Source organism: Rhinolophus sinicus, chromosome 14, assembly GCF_057876585.1.
Source record: "Rhinolophus sinicus isolate RSI-liver-muscle chromosome 14, RSI-T2T, whole genome shotgun sequence".
NCBI lineage: Eukaryota > Metazoa > Chordata > Mammalia > Chiroptera > Rhinolophidae > Rhinolophus > Rhinolophus sinicus.
In genome coordinates this window covers 159,580,687-159,608,564 of record NC_142514.1, presented here as the reverse complement: position 1 = coordinate 159,608,564, position 27,878 = coordinate 159,580,687, and the positions used below count along the sequence as shown (strand labels likewise).

At 36.9% G+C, this 27,878-nt stretch overlaps 1 protein-coding gene across 4 annotated transcripts in view; it reads right to left on the bottom strand.

Moving 5' to 3' along the window:
- The window catches only part of ANO3 (anoctamin 3), a 337,137-nt gene that overhangs the window by 152,379 nt on the left and 156,880 nt on the right, over nucleotides 1–27,878 (bottom strand). For 2 of the 4 annotated variants that reach the window (XM_074336148.2, XM_019749177.3), the window contains 2 exons: nucleotides 12,349–12,576; nucleotides 10,698–10,769 (listed from right to left, as the gene is read on the bottom strand). In XM_074336148.2, coding sequence (XP_074192249.1) covers nucleotides 10,698–10,769; nucleotides 12,349–12,576 — 300 coding nt within the window. The remainder of the gene's footprint in view (nucleotides 1–10,697; nucleotides 10,770–12,348; nucleotides 12,577–27,878) is intronic. The other 2 variants (XM_074336149.2, XM_019749178.3) reach the window with 1 other exon arrangement.

Below are 27,878 nucleotides of genomic sequence, written 5' to 3'. Positions count from 1 at the left end.
GTGGTGACAAGACATTTCTTTCAAATATGTCCAGAGCGTCAATTAAATTTCAAATAAACTGAATAGCTTAAGCAATAACACTAAATTATAATACCAAATATATACACATGTCCTTTCCATAAGTACCTTTCCTCACATTTTAGCATTCCTGAAATCAGGATGGGTAAACAGCATGGACTCTGACCTCTAGGCTCTGCCAAGTCTCCTCCACCACACCTGGTTCATATTATATTTCCGTTATGTACAGTGATAACTCCCTTCCTAGAAGAGGTCCTCATCTAAATTTTTTTTAGACAGCAAAGGGGAAGGGCAAAGTTTCTTCCTGAGTCTTTAGTTTCTTAAAAATGAAATACTCCTCATGCCAGAGAGACATATAATGAGGAGGCAAGTTGTGTTTTCCTACACTGCAAAGTGTTTACATTTTCCCTCCTCCAGCCAGAAAATGACACTGTTTTACTTGTCTCTTCACCATGAGAACCTGGTAGGGTTCCTGGAGGTAAAACCCATAAGTGTGGCAGCCCTCAAAATACTGGGCCCTCTGCTGTTTCTCATTCTCATGAGCGCGCCCAGTCACAATCCAGAAATTCATCAAAATTAACATTCTGGTGTTTCTCTCGTTCATAGTTCTAGGAACTTCTGCTCCAGAAAAGTTGATCTTGGCTGTGATTCTCTGTATTCTCTTTTCTCTCCATATTTCCAGGAGACAGTGTATACTGTGGTCCTTTGGCCTTTCTTTAAATTCACAATTCTAATACTTAGGACTCTACAAAACACATTATGTAAATTGGGGCTACCAAAAAGCCGTATCATCCATTTTAAAGCCTAAGTAGATAGGAAACACTGTAATTACTTTGAGTATGGCAATGAACAATTTAAAATTTAATTACACACTCCTTTTACAATCCATCAATAATATGATTTATGATGAAAACTTTTGTTGAGTTGAGTGGGAATCCATTAAGTCCTCTACATTTTGTTTGCAAACCATCAGCAGCTCAAAGCTCGAGGGGACTGAGCAGTATAGCAGGCCACCGCTACTGCACGATAAACCTAAAGCCATCTCTGGGAGTATAATTTTATAGCCAAATTATTCCAGCTCAATCATTTTTCTTTATTATAGTGCCATTTTACTTCATTACTTCATTACATTACATTATTACTGCCAGAGCATCTGGGAATGGATAAGTTAACTCAAACAATTTAAAATATTCATGAATGATCTTATTAGTTGGTTACAACTTACTTGCAACTATGCAACCTTCCCATTCATTGCTAATGATAGTGTGTTCCAGGACGGCCATGGTAGTTGAGGTTGAAGATTAAAATAATAATAATAATAACAGTCTAAGGTTATTGTCATACTTCATAATTTATTTGTCACCTCCAACATATATTCTCTTACGTCTCACAAAAGACCTTAATTCAATTCTGCTCAAACAATATCTATGTACATTATAAAAAGGAATCAAACCATAATATTGTTATCTCCATGTCACAAGTGAGGAAACTGAGGCACAAATGGTGTGTACCCTTCCAGTTAGTGATAGAGTTAGTACCTGAAACTGGACCTTCTGACTGCTAATAAATTCCATGATTTTTAAGATTATTATTCCACCAAAGTTTCCTGTGAAGAATAAATCTAATGGCTTATGTATGGTTTACTCAGTGGTTAAAACGTGGTGATAATGAAGGTCCAGACTTATTAATCCTTTCTTGTTTCTTTGTTGCCTACTTGTCCCTAACACTACCATTGTTCTAAAGTCTTGATGTTAGCCGGTCTCAGTGAGGGTACTGCTGGAGCTGTACCCAGTTAACCTCACAACTATACAAATCATGCAGTAAACAGCTTTACACTATGCCAGTCAGCCAGTGCTTATTCTACCCACATCCATCCTTCCATGCATTCACCGTATCATCGGGTACCCATCTATCATTTAGTCGATAATATGTGTAAGGCAACATGAATAAGACGGATGTAAATAGCAATTATTACCACCTAGAGAACTGAGCGTGACTAGAGTCATATCCAAAGTGCTATGATAGTAGAAAGGAGGAAGCATCTAAATGACTGTGTTAGGAAGTGTCATGCAGGGCGGCCTGCGGGGTCTCAGCTCCCGCTCCCCACATAAGAATGCAGGATATGGTGAGGCCAAAAAGGAACACCCACGGAGCCATAGGTAGGGGAGTCATACCACTATAGTATCACTGGCGGCTGGGTTGGAGACACAGGAAGCAGGAACCACACTGTTCGCAACCCTCACTGCACCACTTGCAGGCTCAGCCACCATCTTCTTGCTAGCCCCCATTTTTTGCTAGCATAGCCATGGCAGTTATATTAGTGGCCAATGGCTCAATGGTTACAGCTGACGGCCAACTAGCCACAGCTGATGGCCATGCAATCACAGTTGATGGCCATTTACTACCTGAGCCAGCACCTTGCTATGTGAGGCCGAGAGACTGGAATCTGCTCTTTGGGGCTCTGTCCCCACAGGAAGGATGTCACATACCAGCATTATTAAAAAGGTATTCTCCTACTCCTTAAGAAGAGTGAGGACCGATGGGATCTAAATGCTCTACAAAAGTGTTTGTTAACATGGTTTAAATGAAAAAAAAGAAACATAACCAGATTATATCCTCAGTGAGAAAATAAGAGAGTACTGATTCCTAACAGCGGAGAAAAATCAGTGGTGAATGACATCGTGGAGATCAAAGTAATGACTGAATTACACAGCAGACTCTCCAAAGATACGTGTATATTATTATTCTCTTGTTTAACCATTTGTCCGTCCTTTCACTGATACTAGAAATATATTTTGAGCACTTGCTATGTGCCAAGTATTGTTCTTGATTCTGGATGACAGGTATCAACAAGATTGACAAATCTGTCCTCTCGAAACAGAAAGCGGGAGAAACACAAATCACGTAAAGTCAGTTAATACTTACGTATTATGAGTAAAAATAAATCAAGATTAGGAGACATAAAGTGGAGCTTGAATGAATTGGCTTTCTTTAAGTGTAGGGCCATGGGATAAAAGACAGCTAATTATAGACAAAGAACAAAAGAAGTTTGGATTGGCTGCAGCTTGTGAGGAAAAGGAAGCAGTAGGAAACGGCCTTGAGAGGCCAGGCCCAGAAATGCTGTAAGGCCTCTGAGGGCCACAGGAAGGAGTTCACATTGTAAATGGAATGAGAAACCTGGAGGGATCTGAGTAGAGAAGTAATGGGATTTAATTTTCCTTTTATTACAGCTTCCTGTAACTGCTGTGTGGAAAACAGACCATAAGGAGGCGAGCTGGAGCAAAGGGACAGATTAGGAGTTATTACACTAGTCTACCAAGCCATGGTGGCAGACTGGGCCAAAGTGTGGCAGTGGGTATAGCACTTACAGAAGAAAATAGTGAGCAGTGTCAGACTCTGAATATAATTTGAGAATTGAACTGAGGACTTAATGTGTTTAATAAACAACTGAATAGATTTATGGTGACTATAAGGCTGTCGCCACAGGAGAATAGTATGTTCTTTCAGTGCAATTCCCTTATTTCTATAATCCTTAAATAGGTTGTAATGTTAGTAGAAAGTTCTTTTTTATATCATTAATTTGTTATTTTCCATCTTATTAACAAGAAAAAGGGGTTGGTGATAGTAGCAGGGCTGCTAGAACTGATGGACAAGATTATGGTCACACCAGGACTTGAAGTTCATTGTTACGTGGATGAGCACTTTCCAGAATGCTTGTGTGTGTGTGTGTGTGTGTGTGTGTTGGTGTGTGTTGGTGTGTTGGTGTCTGTGTGGCTGGGGGCATGGGGTGAAATGGTGCTCTGGGTTTGTGAACTGCTCCATGAAAAGTAGAATAAAAGGGTCAAACATGGCAATAGAAAGAAAGAAGAGAAGCAACAACAAAATTCGAAATGTACCAACCTGATTAGCTTTCTTTAATCAATCATCTCCCAAATATATTTTCCCATGCAATGTTACCCCCATCTTCCACTGCTCCCATCCTCAAACTTACTATCTTTCAGAGCTAGTGTTCTATAGACACCACTAACCACGTCTCATTTTAAAGGCTTCTGTTCATACTGTGGTGATTCAGAGAGAAGGTGAAGGATTAAGATTTCCTAGGTTTAGAATCTCAGTTCTCCATTGGCTAGCTACACTGCATTTGGCAAGTTGCTTTATCTCATAGTGAATCAGGCTCCTTATCTGTAAAGAGAGGCTAACCTAAAAGAGGTTATGAAGATTAAGTGAGATAACTTAGACAGAGAGTTGTGCAATAAGAGCTCAGTAAATTACTGTTACTCCACTCTGCCTTAAGAATTACATTTTGGTGATAACAGAAGCAGCTGATTAATGAAGATATCTCTGAGCCCAGTGGAATCTGATGTGAAAGGTAAGCTTAGTGAATGACTGAATAAAGCAATGAAGAAATATTTGTTGAATCTGTATGATGATGTGCTAGGAGTGGTGATGAAGCTATGCCTTTTCATTTAATTCAACAATCTTGCAAAGTATGGATCACTAATCCCAATTTACAGATGAGATTACTGAGGCTCAAAGAGGTTAATTATATGCCAGTCATACAGCTAGTAGATACAAGAATAAAGATCTTACCAATATCTGGCTGGGAAAACAGCATTACATCCATACTATACTACAAATCCTGTTGGGCAATCTTAGTGGAAATTTTCAGCTCTAAACCAATAAAACCATAAATATGCCTTCCTCTCTAGCTCTCATTTTCAACAATGAGGAATACCCATCGTCAATGAAACAGTGACCACATACAGTTACTTCTACCTTGGCATTAATATTCTCATGGGGCAGTTCAAAATAGTTCACTGTAGTAAAGAAAAAACATTCATTAGATGCATCAGTCAGGTTCCAAAAATCACAGCAGAGCCTCTTGGTACTTGGACATTACCAGGCATTAACCAACCCAATGCTAGAAGCTGGTAGTCTGTACTCTAAAAGCAAAAATAAGAGAATGTAACTTCATTGAATTTAAAAGAGAGCATATATTCCTAAAGTACTTACTCATGCTTTATTTAATTGCACTCTTTGTGTATTTGATGTCATTTTGCTTGACATCTTCTCAAAAATGATTCAAAGACACACAGTATGGATATGACTCAAATATAGTGTTTACTAGTCAAGTGTTACATCCAGATGGGTTCCTGGAATGCTTGGTGATTAAATTAGAGTCAGCTAGAGCTTCACTGTCACCTTCATTATAAAGGCAGACACCTCATGTGTACATGTTTTATACCCTTTAGAAGCTGTGATGTTTCTCTAAATTGAATGAATGATAGCTTGAAGTTAGGCGGTGCTAAAACACTGAGTATGTGGTACAATGCCTGCAGAGATATAAATACAAGTGTGCTGAATGATTGAGACATAGTAGAATGGTGAGGAAAGAAATGTGAGGAGAGAGCAAACAATTCTATTAAGCATTTAGAAAAAAGTTTAGTATCTGTGAATGTCAGCTGTCAAAAATAAGATAAGATGCTTGGAATTGAAGTCTGCATGACACGAGTGGCTGTTAGGTTATTAACTAGTACTAATTTGGGAGAATTATTGTTGAAAGGTTCTTTGCAAACTGTACCACCCATATGGATATTCCAGACAAGGTTTTCCTTTTTTTATTTTCTTATCAGAAAATAACTAACAGTAACCTTTCTCAGACTCAATTCCTAAGAGAAAGACTTTTGTACTCTGAGTGTATTTGTTTGGATGGAATGTTCTTTTTGACGTTGTATACAAAATGAACCTGCTGGTGGCTATCTTCCTTTAATTAAGAAACTTAACAAGCCAGCATTGTGTCTATGCCACAAACACACAGAAAGGAGTATTGTAAGAAACACTATTAATTTGCAGCCGTTCAGAATGCTGTTATAAATAACACAGCTCATCGTTAAAAATGTTTTAAAAAGTACTTTAACAATGTTCTCAGAGAGAAATCAAAACATAAGTTTTAGGTTAGAAATTTTTAATCCTGGCTACGTATAATATTGACCTGGTGGAACAGTTAAAAGTGTGGATACCAACTGCACTCCCCAGACCATTTAAAACTGATTCTCTGGAGTGGGGCCCCAGGGAGTTTTAAAAGCCCCCGGGTGACTTGAAGTGTAGCCAGGACTGAGAATCCCTGGTGTAGGAAATGCACCCAGTCCACCAATGCGTTCAGGATAGAGAACTCAGGGCTTAATTTCTGCAAGTTATAAATATATTCACTCTGAGGTTGTAAAATAAGTGTTGGGGCAGATTAGTATCACTTTTTCATAAATTCTGGCTTTATTGTACTCATATTCAACTTATAGAATGGAAAAGCCGCAGTTCGAAGGCATTGCTCATAGGCAAGTGGAGGAAGCAACAGATTTGAACGTAAATCTTGCTCAGATGAAGACAACCTTACATGATAACAGCAAAAGGTCAAAGAGGAGACTGAATAAATTCATCACTGTTATAGGAAAAATGAATAAAATTTACATTGCCTACTAATGGAGAGTCAGAATAGAATCTTTCAGCCTCACTATTACTCCAAATACTGGGTGACTATCAACTAGTTTCAAATTTCAGTTTTGAAAAACTATTCACTTGGTTGCCTCTTTATTTTGTCGATGGTTTCTTTTGCTGTGCAGAAGCTTTTAAGTTTCATATAGTCCCATTCGTTTTTTTAGCTTTTACTTCCCTTGCCTTTAGAGTCAAATTCATAAAATGCTCTTTGAACCCAAGGTCTGTAAGTTTAGTACCTATGTTTTCTTCTATGCAGGTTATTGTGTCAGGTCTTATGCTTAAGTCTTTGATCCATTTTGAATTAATTTTGGTACATGGTGACAGAATGGGAGAAGATTTTTGCAAACAGTGCCTCCGATAAGGAGCTAATATCCAAAATATACAAGGAACTCATGTAACTCAACAACAAAAAAACAAACAACCCAATTGAAAAATGGGCAGATGACCTGAAGAGACATTTCTCCAAAGAGGACATACAAATGGCAAATAGACATATGAAAAAATGCTCAACATCACTAATCCTCAGAGAAATGCAAATAAAAACCACAATGAGATATCACCACACCCCAGTCAGAATGGCTATCATCAACAAGACAAATCGTAACAAGTGTTGGATAGGCTGTGGAGAAAAAGGAACCCTCATACACTGTTGGTGGGAATGCAGACAGGTGCAGCCACTATGGAAGGCAGTGTGGAGGTTCCTGAAAAAATTACGAATAGAATTACCATATCACCCAGCAATCCCTCTCCTGGGTATCTACCCAAAAACCTGAAAACATTTATACATAAAGACACGTGTGCTCCAATGTTCATTGCAGCTTTGTTTACGGTGGCCAAGACATGGAAACAACCAAAATGTCCTTCGATAGATGAATGGATAAAGAAGGTGTGGTATATATACACAATGGAATACTATTTGGCGGTAAGAAAAGATGATATAGGAACATTTGTGACAACATGGATGGATCTTGAGAGTATAACGCTAAGAGAAATAAGTCAGACAGAAAAAGCAGAGAACCATATGATTACATAGATATGTGGTATATAAACCAAAAACAACAAAAGAACAGACAAACAAATGAGAAACAAAAACTCATAGACACAGACAATAGTTCAGTGGTTACCAGAGGGTAAGGGGGGTGGGGGGTGGGAGATGAGGGTAAAGGAGATCAAATATATGGTGATGGAAGGAGAACTGACTCTGGGTGGGGAACACACAATGGGATTTATAAATGATGTAATACAGAATTGTACACCTGAAATCTATGTAATTTTACTAACAATTGTCACCCCAATAAATTAAAAAAAAAAACTATTCACAGAAATGTGTTATTTTGTTTGAAATATGAGCATTTTTCCCTACTTATCCCCCCAAATTCTGATGTGAATATTTTTCATTATATATTATCATTCTATAATATTTGTGTATATTGTGTAGAGAAAGAAAACAGCAAGAGAATATAACAACCGCAAATAATCTCATCATGTGGAGATACTCGCATTTGGTAGCATATTGGTATATTCCTTTCTAGCTCTTCTCCAATACATTTTTAATTAAAATGAGGGGAGGTCTACAATTATATTTAAGCTATTTTCCACCACATAGCAACATGCCACTCACTAACTGTTCAATAATGCAATTTATTATACAGCTGTGTGAAATTCTAGCATGTGCATGTTTATCCTTATTTTAACTCTTCCCCTATTACTAGAATATTCAATTTGCTTCCATTTGTAAGCTTGACAATATTATAACCAAAGCTGTGAGGAAACAAGTATGTTTTTTGTTGTTGTTTGTTTTTGATATTATTTTTCTTGGGATAGGTTTTCAGATGTAAAAATAAAATATCCCTAAAACAAATGTTCTTCAGGTTTCCTTGTTTGGTCCATACAGTAAAATATCTCATCAAAGAGCCATTTATCATCAATTTGTTGATTAAGAAGCAGAGTTTAAGATGGCTGAATGAACTTACAAGTTTGTTTGCTGTTCCTTTTACTGAAGAGTTCACTAACATGATAATAAAATAACTTAAAAAAGTGAAAGCCTACAAGTTTTCTAGAGGGCAATATTCTGATGGAAGAGTGCTGACTGATGGAGTAGCTTAGCTTGGTATTTGTTCAGAGGCAGGGAGAGCGAATCTCCTCAGCCAGATACTACAGATGTCTGGGCACAAAATGGGAAATATAAAGAGGCCAGGAGTGAGAACCAGGGGTCAAAACATGAAGAAAACAGGTCTGACAAAAGAACATGCAAACACAAACCATTACTCTAAAGAAATTGAAAGCAAGAGCAGTTAATGTGCGAACTGTCACTAGTAAGATTCTCAGTCTGATATTGGGTGGGTCATCTATGTAGTGGCTGCTTAGTCATCCAGTTTAAAGTGCAGTCTTTCAGCTTCTAAGATTTGTCCATACATCCAGAATGCTGAGATAGCCTTTCTTTTTATTCTTAAATGTAAATAGGCACTCAAAGACCAGAAATTTTAGGAAATGCTACACCCTATAAGAGAAGGACTCATTTAAACAAGCAGAAAAACTGATCCTTGTAAAATTTAAAAGGCAAAGAAAAAACTTAAGACAGTCATAGATGAGACTAGAGACTAGAGAGGTACAGTCATGAAATAAGATATCATGCTCTGAAAAAGTTACACTCTAAGAACAGAAACAAGTCTTGGAAATTAAGTAGACATATATGATTTTAACACACACAGACGTAAAGATATTTGGAAGAAAAATTCAGGGTATCTCTTAGAACCAGACAGAAATCAAACCCGTAAGATGGAAGAAAACGTCTAACTTTTAATTGGACTTCCAGAAACAGAGGAAAGAAAAACATAAAAGGACATAAACGGTAGGAAATTATACGGAAGTGGAAAAGAGGTGTGAGATAAACTGAAAGGACATATAATCTCTAGAGCAGGATGAATTAAAACACACTGGTGCCTACATACACACTGAAACACATGTTGTTGAGTTCTACACACAAAAACTAAAGATAATAAAAATGTACATAGAGAAAAAATATCAATTACAAGGGAAAATGATCAGACAACAGTAATGACGGATGCTAGATAACAGTGAATTAGACTCCAAATTTTGAGAAAAATTATTTTTAATTTAGAATTTTATAACCAATCAATTGTATTAGCAAATTGACATCATTTCAGATATACAATAACTTAGAAACCTTGCTTCTCACAACAACCTGCGGAGGTTGTTGCTTAAGGATCTGCTCTGAAAAAAATGAGAATGAAAGGTAACAAAGAGGAATATGATATGTGGGACATTAGAACCTGCAATTATCCAGTAATGCAATGAAAAGTCAGTGGACATCAAGCATTTCTTTAAAAAGAAGAATGAGATGAAGGATATAACAATAAAAAACTGAAACATAATGGCAGCATTTAGAAGAAGGGATATTTTTGTTTCACAAGAAGGAAAAAAAAATCAGATAATCTAGGAAAATAAAACTAACAAAAGTTTGCAGTATAAATAATGAAGTAAGTATAATGTTGCATGATTTTGAGTAGTTGATGGAGGGTTGGAAAGGGGGATCAATTTGACCTTGATGCTAGAAATATTTAAGAGTGGCACAGAAGTCCTAACAACTTGGAAGTGTACAAAAGGAAGTGATACTATATGTGAAGAAAGCATTGTTTTCATAGCTGTAATATATATGCCAAGTGAGGAGTCAAGGTATTGTTGAAAAGTGATAGAACATGCTATAAAGGTGAAATTATACTTTTTTAAGTAACAAATTTAATAAATTTAAAACAGCAATGTAACTATGAAAAATTGAAAGGTTATACAAATGAGCTAAACCATCTAGCACAACAAAAAAGCAACAACAGACAATGCAGGAATTTGATAAATCTAGACATAGTAGTATAAATGTACTTATTCATAGAGAATTGAAATAAACCAGCAAAAGACTAACAGCGGCAATTATTAATTTTTTTCAGTTATGATATATTGTTGTCCAAGTCTTCATATATTATTTGAATGTCAAACTACATATAAGATACTTTAATAATTTTTTTAACCTCAGAATATTATACTCTCCCAACAAACGTTAAGGAACAAACATGAATACGTTTTCCAAAAAAATATTATTTCAGGTTTTAAGAAAACAGCTTACCTTTAGAGAGAAGGGGAGAGGAGGAAGGAAATATTAAAAATCAACTCACCTAAGCAAAAATCGCTGAGGTCAGCGAAAGAGCATTTGAGCACAAAGTCTTTACTGTCCTCCTCAGCATTAACTGGGAAAAAAAAAAAAAAAAAAAAAAAAAAAGACACTTTAGATTTGAGAAATAAAAGCATAACAATAGATAGAAAACGACCATGGTAACTGAAATATCAATGATGACCAAGCATAAAGAAATTTTTAAGTTAATGAGTTGAAACGAGTTGTTTAAAATTTCAGTCAGTAAGGGAAAGAAACATTTATACTAATCTTTCTTTTTTTAATTAAAGTTTATTAGGGTGAAAACTGTTAGTAAAATTACATAGGTTTCAAGGATACAATTTTATAATACATTATCTATACATCACATTGTGTGTTCACCACTTAGAGTCAGTTCTCCTTCCATCACCATATATTTGACCCCCTTTACCCCCATCTACCACCCCCTCCCCCCTTACCCTCTGGTAACCACTATACTGTTGTCTGTGTCTATGAGTTTTTGTTTCTTCATTTATTTATCTTGTTCCTTTGTTGTTATCAGTTTTATATACCTCATATCAGTGAAATCATACAGTTCTCTACTTTTTCTGTCAGACTTATTTTGCTTAACATAATAATCTCAAGATCCATCCATGTTGTCCCAAATGGCATTATTTCATCTTTCCTTATGGTAGAATAGTATTCCGTTGTGTGTATATATACTACATCTTCTTTATCCAATCATCTATCGAAGGTCACTTTAGTGGTTTCTGTATCTTGGTCTTTATTTACGGTGGACATCTATACTAATCTTAATACCTTCAACCTCTTGAACAATTAGCCACTCTCCTTATTGGACATGGACGTCAGAGGACTATCTGTAATAGCTAGTGATTTCACAGTATTATTGAAAAGATAATCTTGGTGTTTTCAAGTTATTCAAAGGAAGAAAGAACCCTAAGGAATCATAAGGGAATGAGTTCTCATAAGACATGTGCCTCTTAGAGAGGGGTGGGGAAATAAAAACATACTCCATCCACAGAGTGACAGGGGGCCTGGTTGTATTTTGACTCCTGACTTTTGTAAAAAGAAATTGTCTAAAGCATAATGGTGTGTCTCATATGGGCAGATGTGTGTAGAAGTGTGCCTAAGGGCAGCTACCAAGTCTCTTTAATGTGGCATCCAGTTGGCACCTCCCTATATTTCAGCCCTTGTATTATCAAAGAATTTGGTGTGAAGACTTGGCTGCCAACACTTATCCCACCACATTTTCCTGCAACCAAATCTTCACTGCTCTATTGTCAGTATTATTTAAATTCTTTGGTCTTTGTCTGTTTGGTCTTTGTTAAATTCTTTGGACTTGAGTTTATTATTGATGACACATGTTACTCAATTACTGGTTATAACTTTTCACCAGAAATGGTAATGAGCCAGCGATTCAGGTTAGCTGGTCTGCCTTCACCTAAAAACAGCAAGTGTCAGGTCGAGGTTCGCATGGGGTTGGCTACCTTCAAGGTGAAGCAGATTGAAAACACATCTGGCCAACAAATGGCCTTTCAGCTGATTGGCACGGGGTGCTGTTCTCCTTCCTACACCCGCCTCCATCCTAAAGAGTTGTATAAATGCTAGTGAAATGGATGAGGGAAAGAAACAAGAAATGGCTTGAAAAAACTTACTCTTTTTAAGTTGAACACGACAATGGAGCTCACCTTGCTCTGCTTTGTCAGCGGAGACTGAGGTTAAAGAAGTGGGAGCCTGAGATGCACTGTCAACGGACCGGAAGAGAGACGTGGACTGGCTCAAGCTCTTTGAGCAGGCGTAGTTCTGGGCCAGGCAAGGCAGGGATCTCCGCGACGGTTTTAACGAAGTTTCCTTTGCTATCTCACTCTTGCTCATATTCATTCCTGAAAATCCAAAGTGGTGAGTGTTAGACTAAGAAACAATCAGCAGAAGTCAATACATAACTTTAATGTTGTGATGGATGCTTCTGGAAACTACTCTTCAGAAGCACCACTTAGGGATGTTAATTGAGTTAGTTTTGTTTATATTGTGTCAGGGAAAGCGTTTAGAGATTTTCGTTCTCTAAATCATTCTGAAAAATAAACAGTTCCTCTTCCAATTTGATCTTTTCCCATTTTTAAAGGTTCCATACAAAAGTAACAGATGTTTAAGTTCATTTGGGGAGTTATGAGAACAATGAGTTGGATTGTCTTTGGATAAATCTAACCACTTAGGTTTCCAAGGAGAAAACTAACTAACTAACTAACTAACTAACTAACTAACTAACTAACTAAAACTGATTCATAAATATTCAAATTACTATTACTAAACAGAGCCATCCTTTCTATATTTTAGACTCCCTCAAACACATGCATAATAGATTAATAGTGACCAAGAGGCTGGAAAGAGATAGCATAGTACATTACCACAACTGGCCAAGCAGGGATCAAGTGTAACAGTTCTTCCCTTCCTGCAGAGAAGGCTGGCCTGCTAGAATGCGTCTCTCAGCAGCACTCTGACTCCGTAAGTGGAAGCCCCAGTAACTGTATGCTACAGCAAAGAATGGCCCCACTACCCTGTCCCCATCCGTTGTCATCCCTGATATCAATCTCTGGTCATTCCTCACCCCCGAACTCTAATCCCTAAATATCTCTGCACACTGCTATTTCTGATAGCATCTCCTATGCAGACTGTGTCACTATGTCAAACATCAGAAAACCCATTTAATGTCATCCTCAGGTTTTTCTATGGATACTCTATTTCCCACCATAATCTCACCAAACCCGCACTGCCCAACATCCCCTACCAATGACACTGCTTCTTTTTGCAGCCATCTCCAGTGGAGGCTGTTTTTTACACAACCAAAGACTTTACGTCAACCTGACTTGAGGCGGAGTAGATATCCGCCTTGCTTCTAATCGCCCCTTTCAATTCTTTTTCCCCTCAACTTTACTGAGGAATAATTGACAAGTACAGTTTTATATCTTTAAAGTGTACAACATGATGACTTGATATACAATAGTCCCCTATTATCTGCAGTTTTGCTTTCCACGGTTTGTTTACCTGTGGTCTGAAAATATTAAATGGAAAGTTCTAGAAAGAAACAATTCATAAGTTTTAAATTGCCTGCCATTCTGAGTCGCATGTTGCAATCTCACACATCCCACTGCAGCCTGCCAGGGATGTCAATCATCTCTTTTTTCAGAGAATATGATAGAAAGAGACCTCAGTCACATAACTTTTATTACAGTATGTTGTTATACTTGTTCTATTTTATTACCTATAGTTGTTAATCTCTACTGTGTTTAATTTATAAATTAAACTTTATCATAGGTATGTACATACAGGAAAAACATAGCATATATAGGGTTCAGTACTATTCATAATTTCAGGTACCCACTGGGGGTCTTGGAATGCATCCTCCATGCATTTAGGGGAGACTATTGTACCTATATATTGTGGGAGGATTACCGAGATCAAGATAATTAATATATTCATTGCCTCAGAGAATTAGTGTGTGTGGTAAGAATGATTAAGATCTATTATCAACAACGTTCAAGTATACAATCCCATATTATTAACCACAGTCACCATGCTGTACAGTATGATCCTCAGAAATTATTCCCCTTATAACTAAAAGTTTGTATCCTTACATCGCCCCACCCTTCTATGCCACTACTCTTCCTTGTTGTCACTTTCATTTGTGACTTCCAGGTTATATCCCACCATTTGTGAAAAAAATTAGCTTCTAAGTCACTTCCCCCTTGCTCATTGTCTGCTTAGTACCTATCACTCTCATTCATACCATACGTTTTATTTACTTATTCTGTTCCTGTATACCTCACTAGAATGCAAACTCCTGATGACACTGATTTTTATTCTATTTTGTTTACTGTATTATCTCCAGTGTCTTAAAACAGTACTTGGCTCATGGTAGAGCCTCAAGAAACATATTTAAGGAAAAGATATTTGAATGTGATTTGACTGTCCTCCCCTACAGTGCTGTGCACTCCTTAAGGGCAGGTTTAGGTCATAACTTCTTTATCACTACGGCCCACTGCCAATGCCTGGCACATAGAATGTTGTGGCTTTCAGAGAATGTTGGTGGAATGAATATTTGGTTATGACTCTTAGCTCATTCAATAACCTCAGTGTCTTCAGTACATCTATAAACAGGCCTTTATAGGCCCATTTGCAAAAAACAAAGGAACTAGTTTAGGTCACTATATGATTTTCAAATAACTTACCACTGCAAGGTGTTTTTCAGAAAAAATGGTTGTAACATTTCCTCATTTCACTTTCCCTTGGTGGAAGATAACTTTTACAAAGCTGCTTGATCCTGAGAAAGGTTTCTCAGTGACACCTACGTTGAGCAGTTGATATGTATAATGTCTGTATGATGTGAATAAAACCAGGGACTCCCCTCACTTCAGTGGTGGTTTGGACTTCATGCCACATAGGACACAGAGACTTCTGAGTGCCTATTACATGTCAGGCTTTGGGCTTGGTGAATTTATTTATTCCTTTTGGGGAATATTTCTTTATTTTATACAAGTAAATGCATCAATACACTCCATTGTAAAGGTTTTAAATTACGGAGCTAAACATAATAAAAAAGAAAAACTTCACTTTTGCTCTGATTCCCAAATTCTAATCCCTTCCATAAATGAAACAAATGCTGTCACTTTACTGCTCTTTATCTACATATTTCTACACATAAGTATTTCCACAAAATAGTTTTCTTACACAAATGGGATTACCCAGTATGTCACATTAGACATTTGCCCATTTAATATGTTTTAAATATTTTTCTCTTTCAGTCCATACAGATCTATGTATTACAGTCTTTTTAAACTACTGCACTATTCCACAGTATGAATCAACCATAATTAATTTGCTCATTCCCTTGTAAATGGACATTTAAGTACTTTTCAGTATTTCACTTTAAAAATACTACTACTCTTATTCTGGGATATGCCTTTTCTTGCATATTCTAGCATTTTTGCATATTTTTTTTTGACACATTGAGTATGTCTCCAAAAGGAAATATTCAGATGTACAACTGCTGGTAAGAAAGGTATCAATATTTTTCATTTGGGTAAATAATGCCAAACTTCCCTTCCTAAAAGCTTTATCTTTCCATACTTCTCAAAATAGTACAAGATGGAATCCATTTACTGATGTCTTCACCAGCTCTAGATAGTATCAACTGTTTTAATACTGAACAATAAATAAATAAATAAAACAAACAAAACACAAAAAAGAGTTTAACTTTCATAACATAGATTGAGCATATTTTCATATATTTCTTAGACAATTAAGTTTCTTTGCTCATGTTGGGCTTTTTCTTATTACTGTATAGTAGGTAGGTGCGTGTGTGTGTGTGTGTGTTTGTGTGTTTATATATAGTATTGTGAATATACAGTATATGTAATATATGTGTGGGTTTATTTCATTTAATTTTCCAACAATCTTACAAGACGGGTATTGTTATTTCTATTAGCTATGGAGAAACTGAGAGTGAGAGAGAAGTCACATGTCGTAAATCACACTGATAGGTAAGCAGAAAGGGGATTTATAGTCCAAGCACTTTCTAGTGTTAAAACCACCACATTATAAATTAGTTTGAAAGTCCTGAACAGCATCCACTCTCCTAGAAATTCACAAACGCTAGAAGATAAAGAACACTTAGCAAAGTCCATACCAGTGGAGGCTAAAACACGGAAGGAACATGGCTGAAGACACATCAGCTCCTATCACCTTTCCTACTTACCTGCCTATATGCAGGTCCTCTACATTAAATTTTGAATGTAGTGATTGAAAAGTGAAAAGGATAATGCAAATGCATCAGTACAGACAGCATTTAATTAATGAAACTTTTGCCCTGCACTTACTTGTCTTAATTTTATTGTGCAGACAGTAGAATCTTGGTCATAGTAGGTGTGGGCAAGGGGTGAAGACAGAGGAAAGGTATATTTTCAGTAATTATAATATTTATTATAAGCAAAAAACAAATACATTATACTCATGTTGTTCTGGTCAATGATGTTTAGCTACTTGATTTTACAATCAGTTCATGAATTAACTCAAAAATTTCTAAGGCGCTCTTCAAATGCATCAAGTCCTATAAAGACAAGCAAAGATACCAATGCATTCATTGCTCTTTAAGACAAATGGGACTCTTGAAAAGAATAAGACAATTTTCAAAGTAAGTTCTATAGAAATAAAACATGGTTGAATAGAAGAAATTCAAATAAATCTAGGAGTGAAGATATAATCTTTTGTTTTATAAAAATAGGTATTTGTTTATTTTCCACATTAATTCTCAGCGTGCAAATAAAATGAGAACCAGAAAGGGATGCAAGGAAGAATTTTGAACTGACTGGAAGAATAACACACTGTCTCTTAGCTTTCTGGGACTCTGTAATGACAAGAAAATACTGTTTTGAAGAGGAATTCCCCAAGATCCACTTAAATAATACTGAAATCCTACCAAAACACTATACAATCCCCTTTAATTAAGACCAACTAGCACTTTCTATATTATATCCAAGGATTAGCATAGGACAAATCTATTCTAGTAAGTTTTTATGCCTATGAATCTTTTCATGTGGTCTGATACTTACTTTTATTTAAGAAACACTAATACAGAATATTAAATGGTAAGTTTTCTATTTCTGGCTCCTGGTTCAGAATAGCCTTTTACTCTAGTGGAACATATGAGTAAAATAATAAATAATCTATTTTTTATTTTTTTGGTGTGGGGAGGGAAGGTGCACAGATGGAAAACAGTGATAGTTGATGGTAAAGATGTTGAACTGAGGACCTGGGCCCCTGAAAAAATGGCCTCGACAGAAACTCTGTAATAATACCATTCACGTCAATCTATAATCCCAGCAAGTAGCTTCCAAAAGTAGTAACTTCTACATTTCCCTTTCTTAAAATATTCAAACACGAGTGCAGGTTTCAACTGTTCTTTGGGTGAAAGATGACTATTGAATTGGTAGATATTATTTTATAAGCCAATATGGGGTGAGGCTAACTTAATTATGCTCACCAATGCTGTCAGTGTTTATTGTTATTTGATTTATTTCTGTATTCACCTAGTCATTCCACAGATATTAATTAGGGCTTTGCTCTCTACAGGCACTCTGCTGACCTGGGTAAAGAGTGGTGAGAAAAGTAGATGTGTAATTCCTGCCCTCATGGGACATCCAGTCATTGACCAACACAGACATTGACCAAACAAAGAAATATGCATATACATATAAATTGTCTGAAATGCTATTACAACACAGGCACTGTTATACAACGGAGAATAATACAGGGGACCTCCTTTAAGAAGTGGTCAGGGATATTTACTCTGAAGAGGTGACATGCAAAGCCAAAAAAATTAAAAGGAACCTAACATACAGAAAGGTGTTTATGTCTTGTTTGTGTTGTTGTTTATATGTGTGCATGTATTGGGGGGTGTTTTTGAACAAAGATAATAACATGTGTGAAAGCCATGAGGTAGGAATACTTCAATGTATTTACAGACCTGAAAAAAATAAAAATTTGTTTGTGTTGTAGTAAGTGAGAGGAAGAGGTATGGAGGGTCTGTTGTTGCAGTCCAGGTGGGGGATACATACTAGCTACCATTCCTTGGGGAGTTGTTTATATATATAAATGTTTATTTGTTCTTTATTTTCTACAAATTTATCTATCTACAACCTTTTTTTTGAATAATTGCATTTGCCAAAATTCAGGAAATATTTGTAAACAATGCCCACCTCAAATGGGAAATGAAACAGGGAGCGCTTAAGAAATTTACTTCCTCAAGATCATGAATCTAGCAACTGGCAGAACTGAATATTAAAGCTATAGCTACTGGATTCCAAAGCCTATGATCTTTCCAGAAAGCTCCATGGCTTCTCATGAACCCCAATCCCGGATGGTTTGTTACCATGGTTTGATTTGCTATAAATACCACACAAATTTTAAGCAGAGTACTCTGAATGTGGAAACCACAGAGCTAAAGCAAATCTCAGGACCTCTAATAATTCTACCGCTTTAATCATAGTGAACTGTGGAATATATTTTGATGAAAAATAAACATGTGCTGCTTGGTACGTATCAACAGGAAATGTCTACCCACCATCTATCAACTTGTATTTCTTCTATTTCAAACTGCTCTATAAAATAACAGATATTAATAATATATAATCGGCTATGAGTTATGCGTGTAACTGACAAATGTGTGTAACTGACAAAATAAGCATCAATTAATGTTTTTAAGACTGATTTTTATTCATTCAGTTTTCATCATTTATTTAACAATTGCAAATGATTCTTGAGTTCGTTTTCTGAGTCAGGCTTTAACTGTGTTGGGCATAAAATGGTGCCCACTCACGGGAGAAGCAGACACATAAAAGCAGATGTTTATATTAGAAACCAGTATAAAAATATACATAGGCCATTAGAAAACCACCCAAGAGGAACTTCTAATCCAGATGGTGGTACCAGTGAAGTCTCGTTTGTGAAGGTCATTTGAGATCTTTTCGGCATATTCCTTCTCCTACATTTTTATTTTATTTCTAATTCTTGGGTTTAACACATTATCTTCAAAGGACTATGTACATAAAGTAAGAAGGCCTGTAGAAAACTCTCCATGTACACATCATTGCTGAAAATATTTGTCAAATGAAACGCTTAAAAAAATTGAAACAAGGGGCAGCCGGTTAGCTCAGTTGGTTAGAGCGCGATGCTCTTAACAAGGTTGCCGGTTCGATCCCCACATGGGCCACTGTGAGCTGTGCCCTCCACAACTGGATTGAAATAACTACTTGACTTGGAGCTGATGGGTCCTGGAAAAACACACTTCATATAAATAAAAGTTAAAAAAAAATTGAAACAAGAATATTGAAGACAAAACAAATGTCCTTCCCATTGCTCTGCATTTTCTTTCCCCTGTGTTTAATGCAGGACTTTCTCATGTCCTGAACTATTGTTTCCAAAGATATTATATAGACCATCTTTGCTAGTAAGCAACATAATCTAAACCGAATGGCATCCTAATGTTCTAAAGAGGACAAAGCTTCTGTGCAAAGTTCCATATCAAATGCCATCACATTCTGCGGCATGACTCGCGGAATCTGTTCTTTGCCAGGCGTGATTGACATCAACTACCCCCACAGCATATTAAGGCCTTTTATCTTCTACGTTTCAAAGTTCCATTTCTTTTGTTGTATGACTTTACCTGGCATCCTTATGGTATCCTTACATGTTATTTGATTGCTACTCGTTTAAAGCTAATAAGTAGGAAAGAGACCACAGTAACATGTCAGTTTTGGTGAGGGTATGCTGCTCTCGAGTTCAAGGATAAACCTGCAGAACTGCAGAAAACATGTCATTTGCTATATTTAGAACAGATTTTTCTAAAGCAACAATTAGTAGCACTTCCAACTGTTCTAAGAGCACTTCATAAATGATCCCATATTTAAAAGGATTTAATGAAATGACAGTTTCACTTGGGTATACACAGAGATCCAAGAGATGTAATTGCAAAAAGATACTGTCTAGAAATGCATTCACATAAGATATCAGACATCAAAAGACGAAACTTTGCTATTCAGATACTTTTAACTCAGTGGGCTTTGACCTGATGTGGAGTTTTAACTGGAAAAATAGATCCTTAGAAATCTTCAAAAAGAAAATTAGAGTTAAAAAAAAAAAAAATGGTTGCTAGTTCTCAGTGCAAAATGCACATTTTTCAAGATCACTCTTTTTGTAAAATTTCTCTTCCAGAAAACTAACTCATCCTAATGACTCATGTGAAAGACAAACAAACAAAAAAAAAGTATTTTTTTAATAGAATGAACTTTAAAAATTCTACCAAGTAATCAGTTAGAAGAATTTTGGAATATTTATAGTGAAACAACATGATATTGTTACCTGATGGATTTTACACTATGTCCAAAAGAGGAAAATTTTAAAAATAACAAATATATGTCTCTACCTCTTGTTACAGTCTCAAGAAGAATTCTGTGGTTTAGTATGACTTAATACCTTCCTCAGAAGTATTTTAGAACTGATGGGTTGAGGATAGGTGGTGTCTCAGGATGTCACTTAATTTTATAAAATCCAAACACTCTTTTCTATATTAGTGGATATAATCAAAGCATATTTATCTAAATAATAAGCATTGGGGGGGGAGCATATATGGACACAGAATTTTCTTATTTTCTTCCATGTCAAAATCCCTGTAGCTCTGTCTTCTTCAAAGGAACATTTCTGATCTGTTGTTTGAGTGTGCCCTTTTTGGCGGAAGTTATCACTAATGATAAAAACACGCTTTATTCAGTGCCTGCAAGGCTCCAGGTGCATCCTGTATTATCATGAATAATTCTCAGAATAGTCTTGTTAGGATTTGTCATCCTCACTTTACATATGAGAATCCCGAGACAAAGAGGACACAAGTGACTTGTCTCAATTCCCACATGTGGGAAGTGTTGGAGGCTGAAATCATCCAGGTCCATTTGAATTTCCTGGGTCTCAACTACATTATTTGTCTTAACTCAAGAAGTGCTTACAAATCTTCAAAATTCTATGATCACATTATTTGCCTAGTTCCACAGCATTATTGGAACTTATTTACTAAACAGAAATAAGAGCATTCAAATAATATCTAAACGACAACAAAAAAGTGCTTTAAAACATATGAAGAAAAACAGAATATTTATCAAGAATATGGTTAGAGGGGCCGGCCCAGTGGCTCAGGCGGTTAGAGCTCCATGCTCCTAACTCCGAAGGCTGACGGTTCGATTCCCACATGGGCCAGTGGGCTCTCAACCACAGGGTTGCCAGTTCAACTCCTCGAGTCCTGAAAGGGATGTTGGGCTCCGCCCCTGCAACTAAGATTGAACATGGCACCTTGAGCTGAGCTGCCTCCTGGACAACTCAGTTGGTTGGAACACGGGCTCTCAACCACAAGGTTGCCAGTTGGATTCCTCGACTCCCGCAAGGGATGGTGGGCAGCACCCCCAGCAACTAAGATTGAACACAGCACTTTAAGCTGAGCTGCCGCTGAGCTCCTGGATGGCTCAGTTGGTTGGAGTATGGGCTCTCAACCACAGGGTTGCCGGTTCGACTCCCACCAAGAGATGGTGGACTATGCCCCCTGCAACTAGAAACGGCAACTGGACCTGGAGCTGAGCTGCGCCCTCCACAACTAAGACTGAAAGGACAACAACTTGAAGCTGAACAGCACCCTCCACAACTAAGATTGAAAGGACAACACCTTGACTTGGAAAAAAGGCCTGGAAGTACACACTGTTCCCCAATAAAGTCCTGTTCCCCTTCCCCAATAAAATTTAAAAAAGAAAAAAAAGAAAAAAAGAATATGGTTAGAGTATCTACAGCAAGGCCACTTGTTATGTAAAATGGAAGTCAATAAGAAATTAATTGCCTACCTATACAAAATCAATGCTGAGAACTTCTATCATTATATGAAAGCTGAACACAGTAAGAAAATTAAGAAGAATTCGTTTAATTCATTTAAAGATGAATGTCAAAAACCTCAAACGGGTTTCATCACCTAATTTTCTTTTAAAAGCTGTATGAATATAACTGTTCTAACCTTGTCACTACAGAATGAATAATGTATATAAAATCGACAGACTGACATTATAGAAAAGAATGCTTACAAAATCACTCACATGCAGAAACTTAATGCCCGGTTCAAAGACAGACAAAAAGAGAACACGTGCCTGACATTATTTTGCTGGTTTTCAAGGAATCACTGGTCCTTGATAGGTTTGCTTCCAAAGTGCCACATACAAGAACAAAGAAATGCTCTAGAATTTTCTTTTCTATTCCTTGAAAGGAAAACGGACTGATGGATAAGGAAGTGCTACCTTTTGCAGTGGGGACAATGAAAAAGCAAAGAAATGCAAAGTAACACAGATTCAAAAGACAGGAGCCCACTAGCTAGCTGTTTTCTCTCTTTTAGCAGAAGCCGTGGCCATAATTCCTGATTCCGATATGCTTTTTCAATAAAGGTCACTTTCTTTCTTTTTAGCTCACTGACTGGAGTGAGCTAAAGAGGTAGCAGTAAGGCAAACAGATGGCCCTGGAATTGTTACAGGCCACAAACGCAGTTCAGGGAATAGCCCTGAAGCTCTCAAGGCGGCATCTTCAGTTAGGTTTGACAATGGCTTTTGTGGACTATAGACTATTATGTAATGAACAGGTTTGCATGGGACTCTCATTTCACAACGGAATATGGTCTCCTGAAATTCCTAGCGGGTCTAGTATATGGTCTTTTTCCATGTGCCAATCGGTACAATAGCCTTAGGGCATAAATGGAATCGGAAAAATCTCCCTGTATTTCTAGATATCAATGTTGTAGAAGGTCATTATTGTTCTAGAAGCTGGGGGCGCTTTTTGAGATTCACAAGCCAGAATATTCTACATGTGTGCCTTACGATGGGCATGGCGAGAGCACTCTTCCTCATACTGCAGTCCCACGGCAGCTATGAGCTATGTTTACTCAGCAGTGCTGAATCCTTCTTTGGTACGACACTACCCATGGTGCTCATAAAAACAGCAGGAGGAAATAAAGAAAACTGGTTCGATCACACATATTTGTGAATTGTTATCCTATCATCCCTAAGTGCCTTTTCCATAGGTACTTCACTGAAAAAATTACTTCAATTTTGTTTTGTAACTAGAGATAATAACTGGATAGTCTGTGTGGTGTTTTTAAAAGCCAAAAATAATGACCGGAGTAGTATATCAATAGCAATATTGTTTCATTACACTGCGGTTATAAGAGATTCTTTAAATTACCTGTTAAAATATATATATACTCAAGAGTATTACATATCATTTTTATGATTTGGTTGAGTTATCAAACAAATCCTTTTATGACTTTTCTGTTTTTAGTCAACATTATTATAATAATGATTACATTCACTAAAGGCTTTCATATGTCAGACGCTATGTTAAGCCATTTTCATACACTATTTCTGATCGCATAAAATGTGTCATTATCCTTATTAATAGGAGGCTGAAACTATATGCTCAGATGGCCTAACTAAATTGCTTGAGGTCATACAAATAGTTGAGCTGGCATTCAATTCCAAATTTGTATTTCTCCAAATCCTATGATATTTTCACAGTAGCTCTCATCTTTCTATAAATATTAACACATTTTAAATTGTAATTTAAGGAATGATTAGTATATAACTTGGAAACATTTGTTGTTGAGATCATATTAAAATTCACAGACCCATGACTGACTTATGGCATTCATTTTCGAATTAATACATCTCCAATTTTCAGGATCGACCTCACACATTGGGAAGTGTCCACTTCCCTGGCCTTATATTAAAAAGTTACAAGGATAGTAGAAGATGTGGGGTTATAACATTTCATCTTAAAATTTGTGGAGGAGGAAGGACAAGTCCAGATGTACCTTTCAAATACAAAGATGTGTCAAAACAGACAATTAATTGTACCTATAACATAGAATACACACAGTTACAAATAATGAAGAATAAGGGAAAACAAAATTAGGTGGGTGTTTCTTGGACTGAGCAAATTAACAGAAATGATAAAAAGGGCATGAGATGAACACAGAGTATTTGATAAATGTAGACAAACAAGCTAGCATGTGACTTGGAGATCTTACTGGATAAAAGTTTGTGAACATATTCTTGGGTGTTTGGACTTGAGTAATTAAAAACCAGTACTGGGTGAAATGCAAGATTATATTAACATGATCAATTTATTTTTAAAAATCTGCAATAACTTCCTTTACATAAGGTCTACTTCTATATATCCTAATATTCACATTATGATTGGCCTATCTCTAAAAGTAATAATTAGTTTGCCTTGAGTTAAATATTGGAAATAGTGGAAATGATAAGCACTTTCCTCACACAGGCAAATTTCTCCTCTTTAGCTAATCTAATTAGTCTTAACTTTTTTTTTTCAATCAATGTCTCTTTATTTGCACTACCACAATTCATTCAAGTCAGTCTTCCCTCTTAGACTATAAGCTACTTGCCATCAAGATCTGCAACTAAGTTATCTTTATATCTTCCAAACCACAGATACCATGCTCTGCATATTTTGCAGAGCGAACAAATGACTGAATGAAAGAATGAAATATTTCACTTCTGAGCTGCATCTCAGTTGGTTTTCCATGTGAGAAGTTTTACAGTGGATGCCACTGTTTTCATCATATTTGAGAATTTTCTCTTTTTTCTACTCTGGAAAATTATTATAATTTAAGCCAATTGATGTATCCTAGAACCAGACAAACCCTCTGTCTGAGATTCAGAAATCTCATGTCCCAGGACAGAAAGACAAAAGAGCTTCTGGAAGACAGTGGCATCCTGAGCACACAGGTACCCATCTTCCAAACAACAGACACTTCTATTGATACTGCTCTAACGCTAGACTCTGCCGTCCTGCCTCGGTTATGCCATTACGTGCTTTAAAACTGCCAGTGGCTCCCCCCAGATCAGGCTGTCCCACATTGAGATGTTTCAGCTATTAAGAACTTCCCTTTGACAAAAATAAAAAGGACCAGATGGATTAATGGATGGATGGATGAAAAAGAAGGACCAGATGGCTGGATGGATGGATGATGGATGGAAGGATGAATGATGAATGATGGATGTATAAATGGAATTCCTGGTAATTGGAAAGTGGATCTTATTCCCCTTTGTACTTCTGCTGCCCACCATCGTGCTTTGACATCAGGATCCACTTAATCAATACTTGCTGAATGAATAAAAAAAAAAGAAGATAACTTATTTTTGTAGAGCAGACATCTACCTTCCTACGGTTCCCAGCACTGGGCCTTGTTCTGCCCTTCCGAAAAAAAACAAAAACAACAACAACAATGTTTGCAGTATTTCTCTGATATGAAAGCTCTTCAGATACCTGCAGACAGCTATCACTTCCTCTTTAAATTCTTTCTTTTCTAAACTAAAGATTTTGTTTCTACAACTGGTTTTTGGGATGTTGCCAAAGCACATCATCTCCCTTCAAGTCCTATAAAGGTGACCATTTGGGACTCATTTCAAAATCATCAATTAATCTGTATTCAACTCCGCTGTGTTATATTCTGCCCACTTCACCAGCTCTTGACATTACAAAGGAAGGCAATTACTTCCAGTCACTTAGGACATAGGTTCTGATCCCACCTCAATTAAAGGAGGGTTTTCCTCACTTATGTCTTCATCACATATAGGCATGTATCTCCATTGCAATTACATGATTATCCCCGTAATCATTTGATTCTTGACTGCACAGCTGCTCTGTGGGAAAGCCCCAGAAAGCCGGAGCTCCGGCTCGTTCACAGCTACGCAGAGAAACTACCACGGACGCCACCACAGTCCTTGGCACATAACAGGCACTCAACAAGTTTACTCAGTAAATACCGAATAAGTATTTGTTCAGTGAATATTGAAGGATACTTAAATACTGAATCCTACCCCATTAAGCTTTATTTACACTTATAAATGTCAAAAGCATTTTTTTTCCTTTATAATTTATCCTTGGAATTCATGAAATATAGAGTGTGACAGGGGCAAGAAAAAGAACTCTGGATCGGGATGTTTACAACCATACAGACAATTACTATGGCGTCAATCACTGTTACTGAGACACAGTCACTTAATTACTCAACCACATTAACCATCAGCCATATGGTTGCTTTGTCTCTAAGGGTATCACGCCATCATCCTGATTACTACATCATTTTGCTAGAAGCCAAGGGAGGACAACACATCACCTAAATTGCCATCTTACTCATACAAATTTTTATATCCCTGCCAAGGCACGACCAGAGACAAGATAATTAGATGGAAATAATCTGCCGTGGGAAAAGTAGATGATATTCCTTGCTTTCATGATAGTTTTTACCTAGAGGGAAATGTCATGTTATTTCAAGACATATATCTCAGCACTTAACATTTACAACATACATATAGAGCAAATCTAACGTACTGGCACGATTCATGTAACTATTGCACCTCCAATGTGAGGTCACTAAAGTATATAGAGTAGATATGGGGAGTCAAGGTCCAGTGTTATGTCCTGAGGTAAGGAATTTCATGAGCATTCTTCAAGGCTATGTCATCTAACTCCAGCTCCAAAACATCTCCTTTCCTTTATTTTCCAAGAAAAACAGGTGCCTAATACATTTCATTTCAGTGCTTCCATGCTGTTGAACTATATGCCGAATATAGTGTCAGCTCAAGGAAAAAATGACAAGTTCGATAAAAGGGAGTCCTGAAGTGTGTAAGCACTTACACTTACGCGAGTGTGAGAAGTGTTAAGGTAGGGGGAGTACTCAAAGCCTTTGCAGCATAAAGGAGGGATCTCTTCCTCAACTTAAAGAGGGAGTTTAGGGCAGAAAGGTCTTCCAGAGTAAGTGATTTCTAAGCTGTATTTGAAGAACAAGTAGGAACTAGCCAGATAAGGTGGGAAAGGGGAGATTTCCAGAGAGAAATAACATAGCATAGAGACATCTGGAGGTGAGGGAATAGTTCGGTAGTACTGGAAAATAAAGCAGGAAGTGATGCAGAGGGGGCAGGGGACCACTGCAAGCTTTAAGGTGCAGCGTGACACAGTCTAATTCATCTTCTCAGTGTGGAGAACAGATGTGAGTAGGATGGAATTAAAGTCATGGCAACAAGTGAATAGGCTGCTTTGGTTACCCACAGGAGAACAGACAGTGGCCTGAAAACTACTGCTGTGGCTGTGGCACTAGAGAAAAGAGAGAAGAGAGAAAAGAGAAGTTTAGAAAGTTAAAATTCACAGGTCACGGGCTTTGATTGAAAATATTCATTTCATACTACATATAAAGGAACATTCTGTCAACACTAGAATATATTCAAACAGCATATATAAAAAAGCAGATAAATAAATAGCTGGCATTAGTTCCCAGTCGGAAGAACAACCATAGTAGGAGGAAAATAGCATCATCTGAGTTGAACGAAGGGATGATTCACGTCCTAGGCACGGCAGCAGGAGATTTCATCACACTAATATCGCTGCTAATGTCACCAATTTAAAACTTATAAACTGTTTATATCTAGAATTTACCATGTAGCATTTTAGGACCATGCATGATTGACCACGGGTAACTGAAACCATGGACAGCAACAGCATGGATAAGGGGGTCTACTGGATAGGTTTTCAAAGGAAT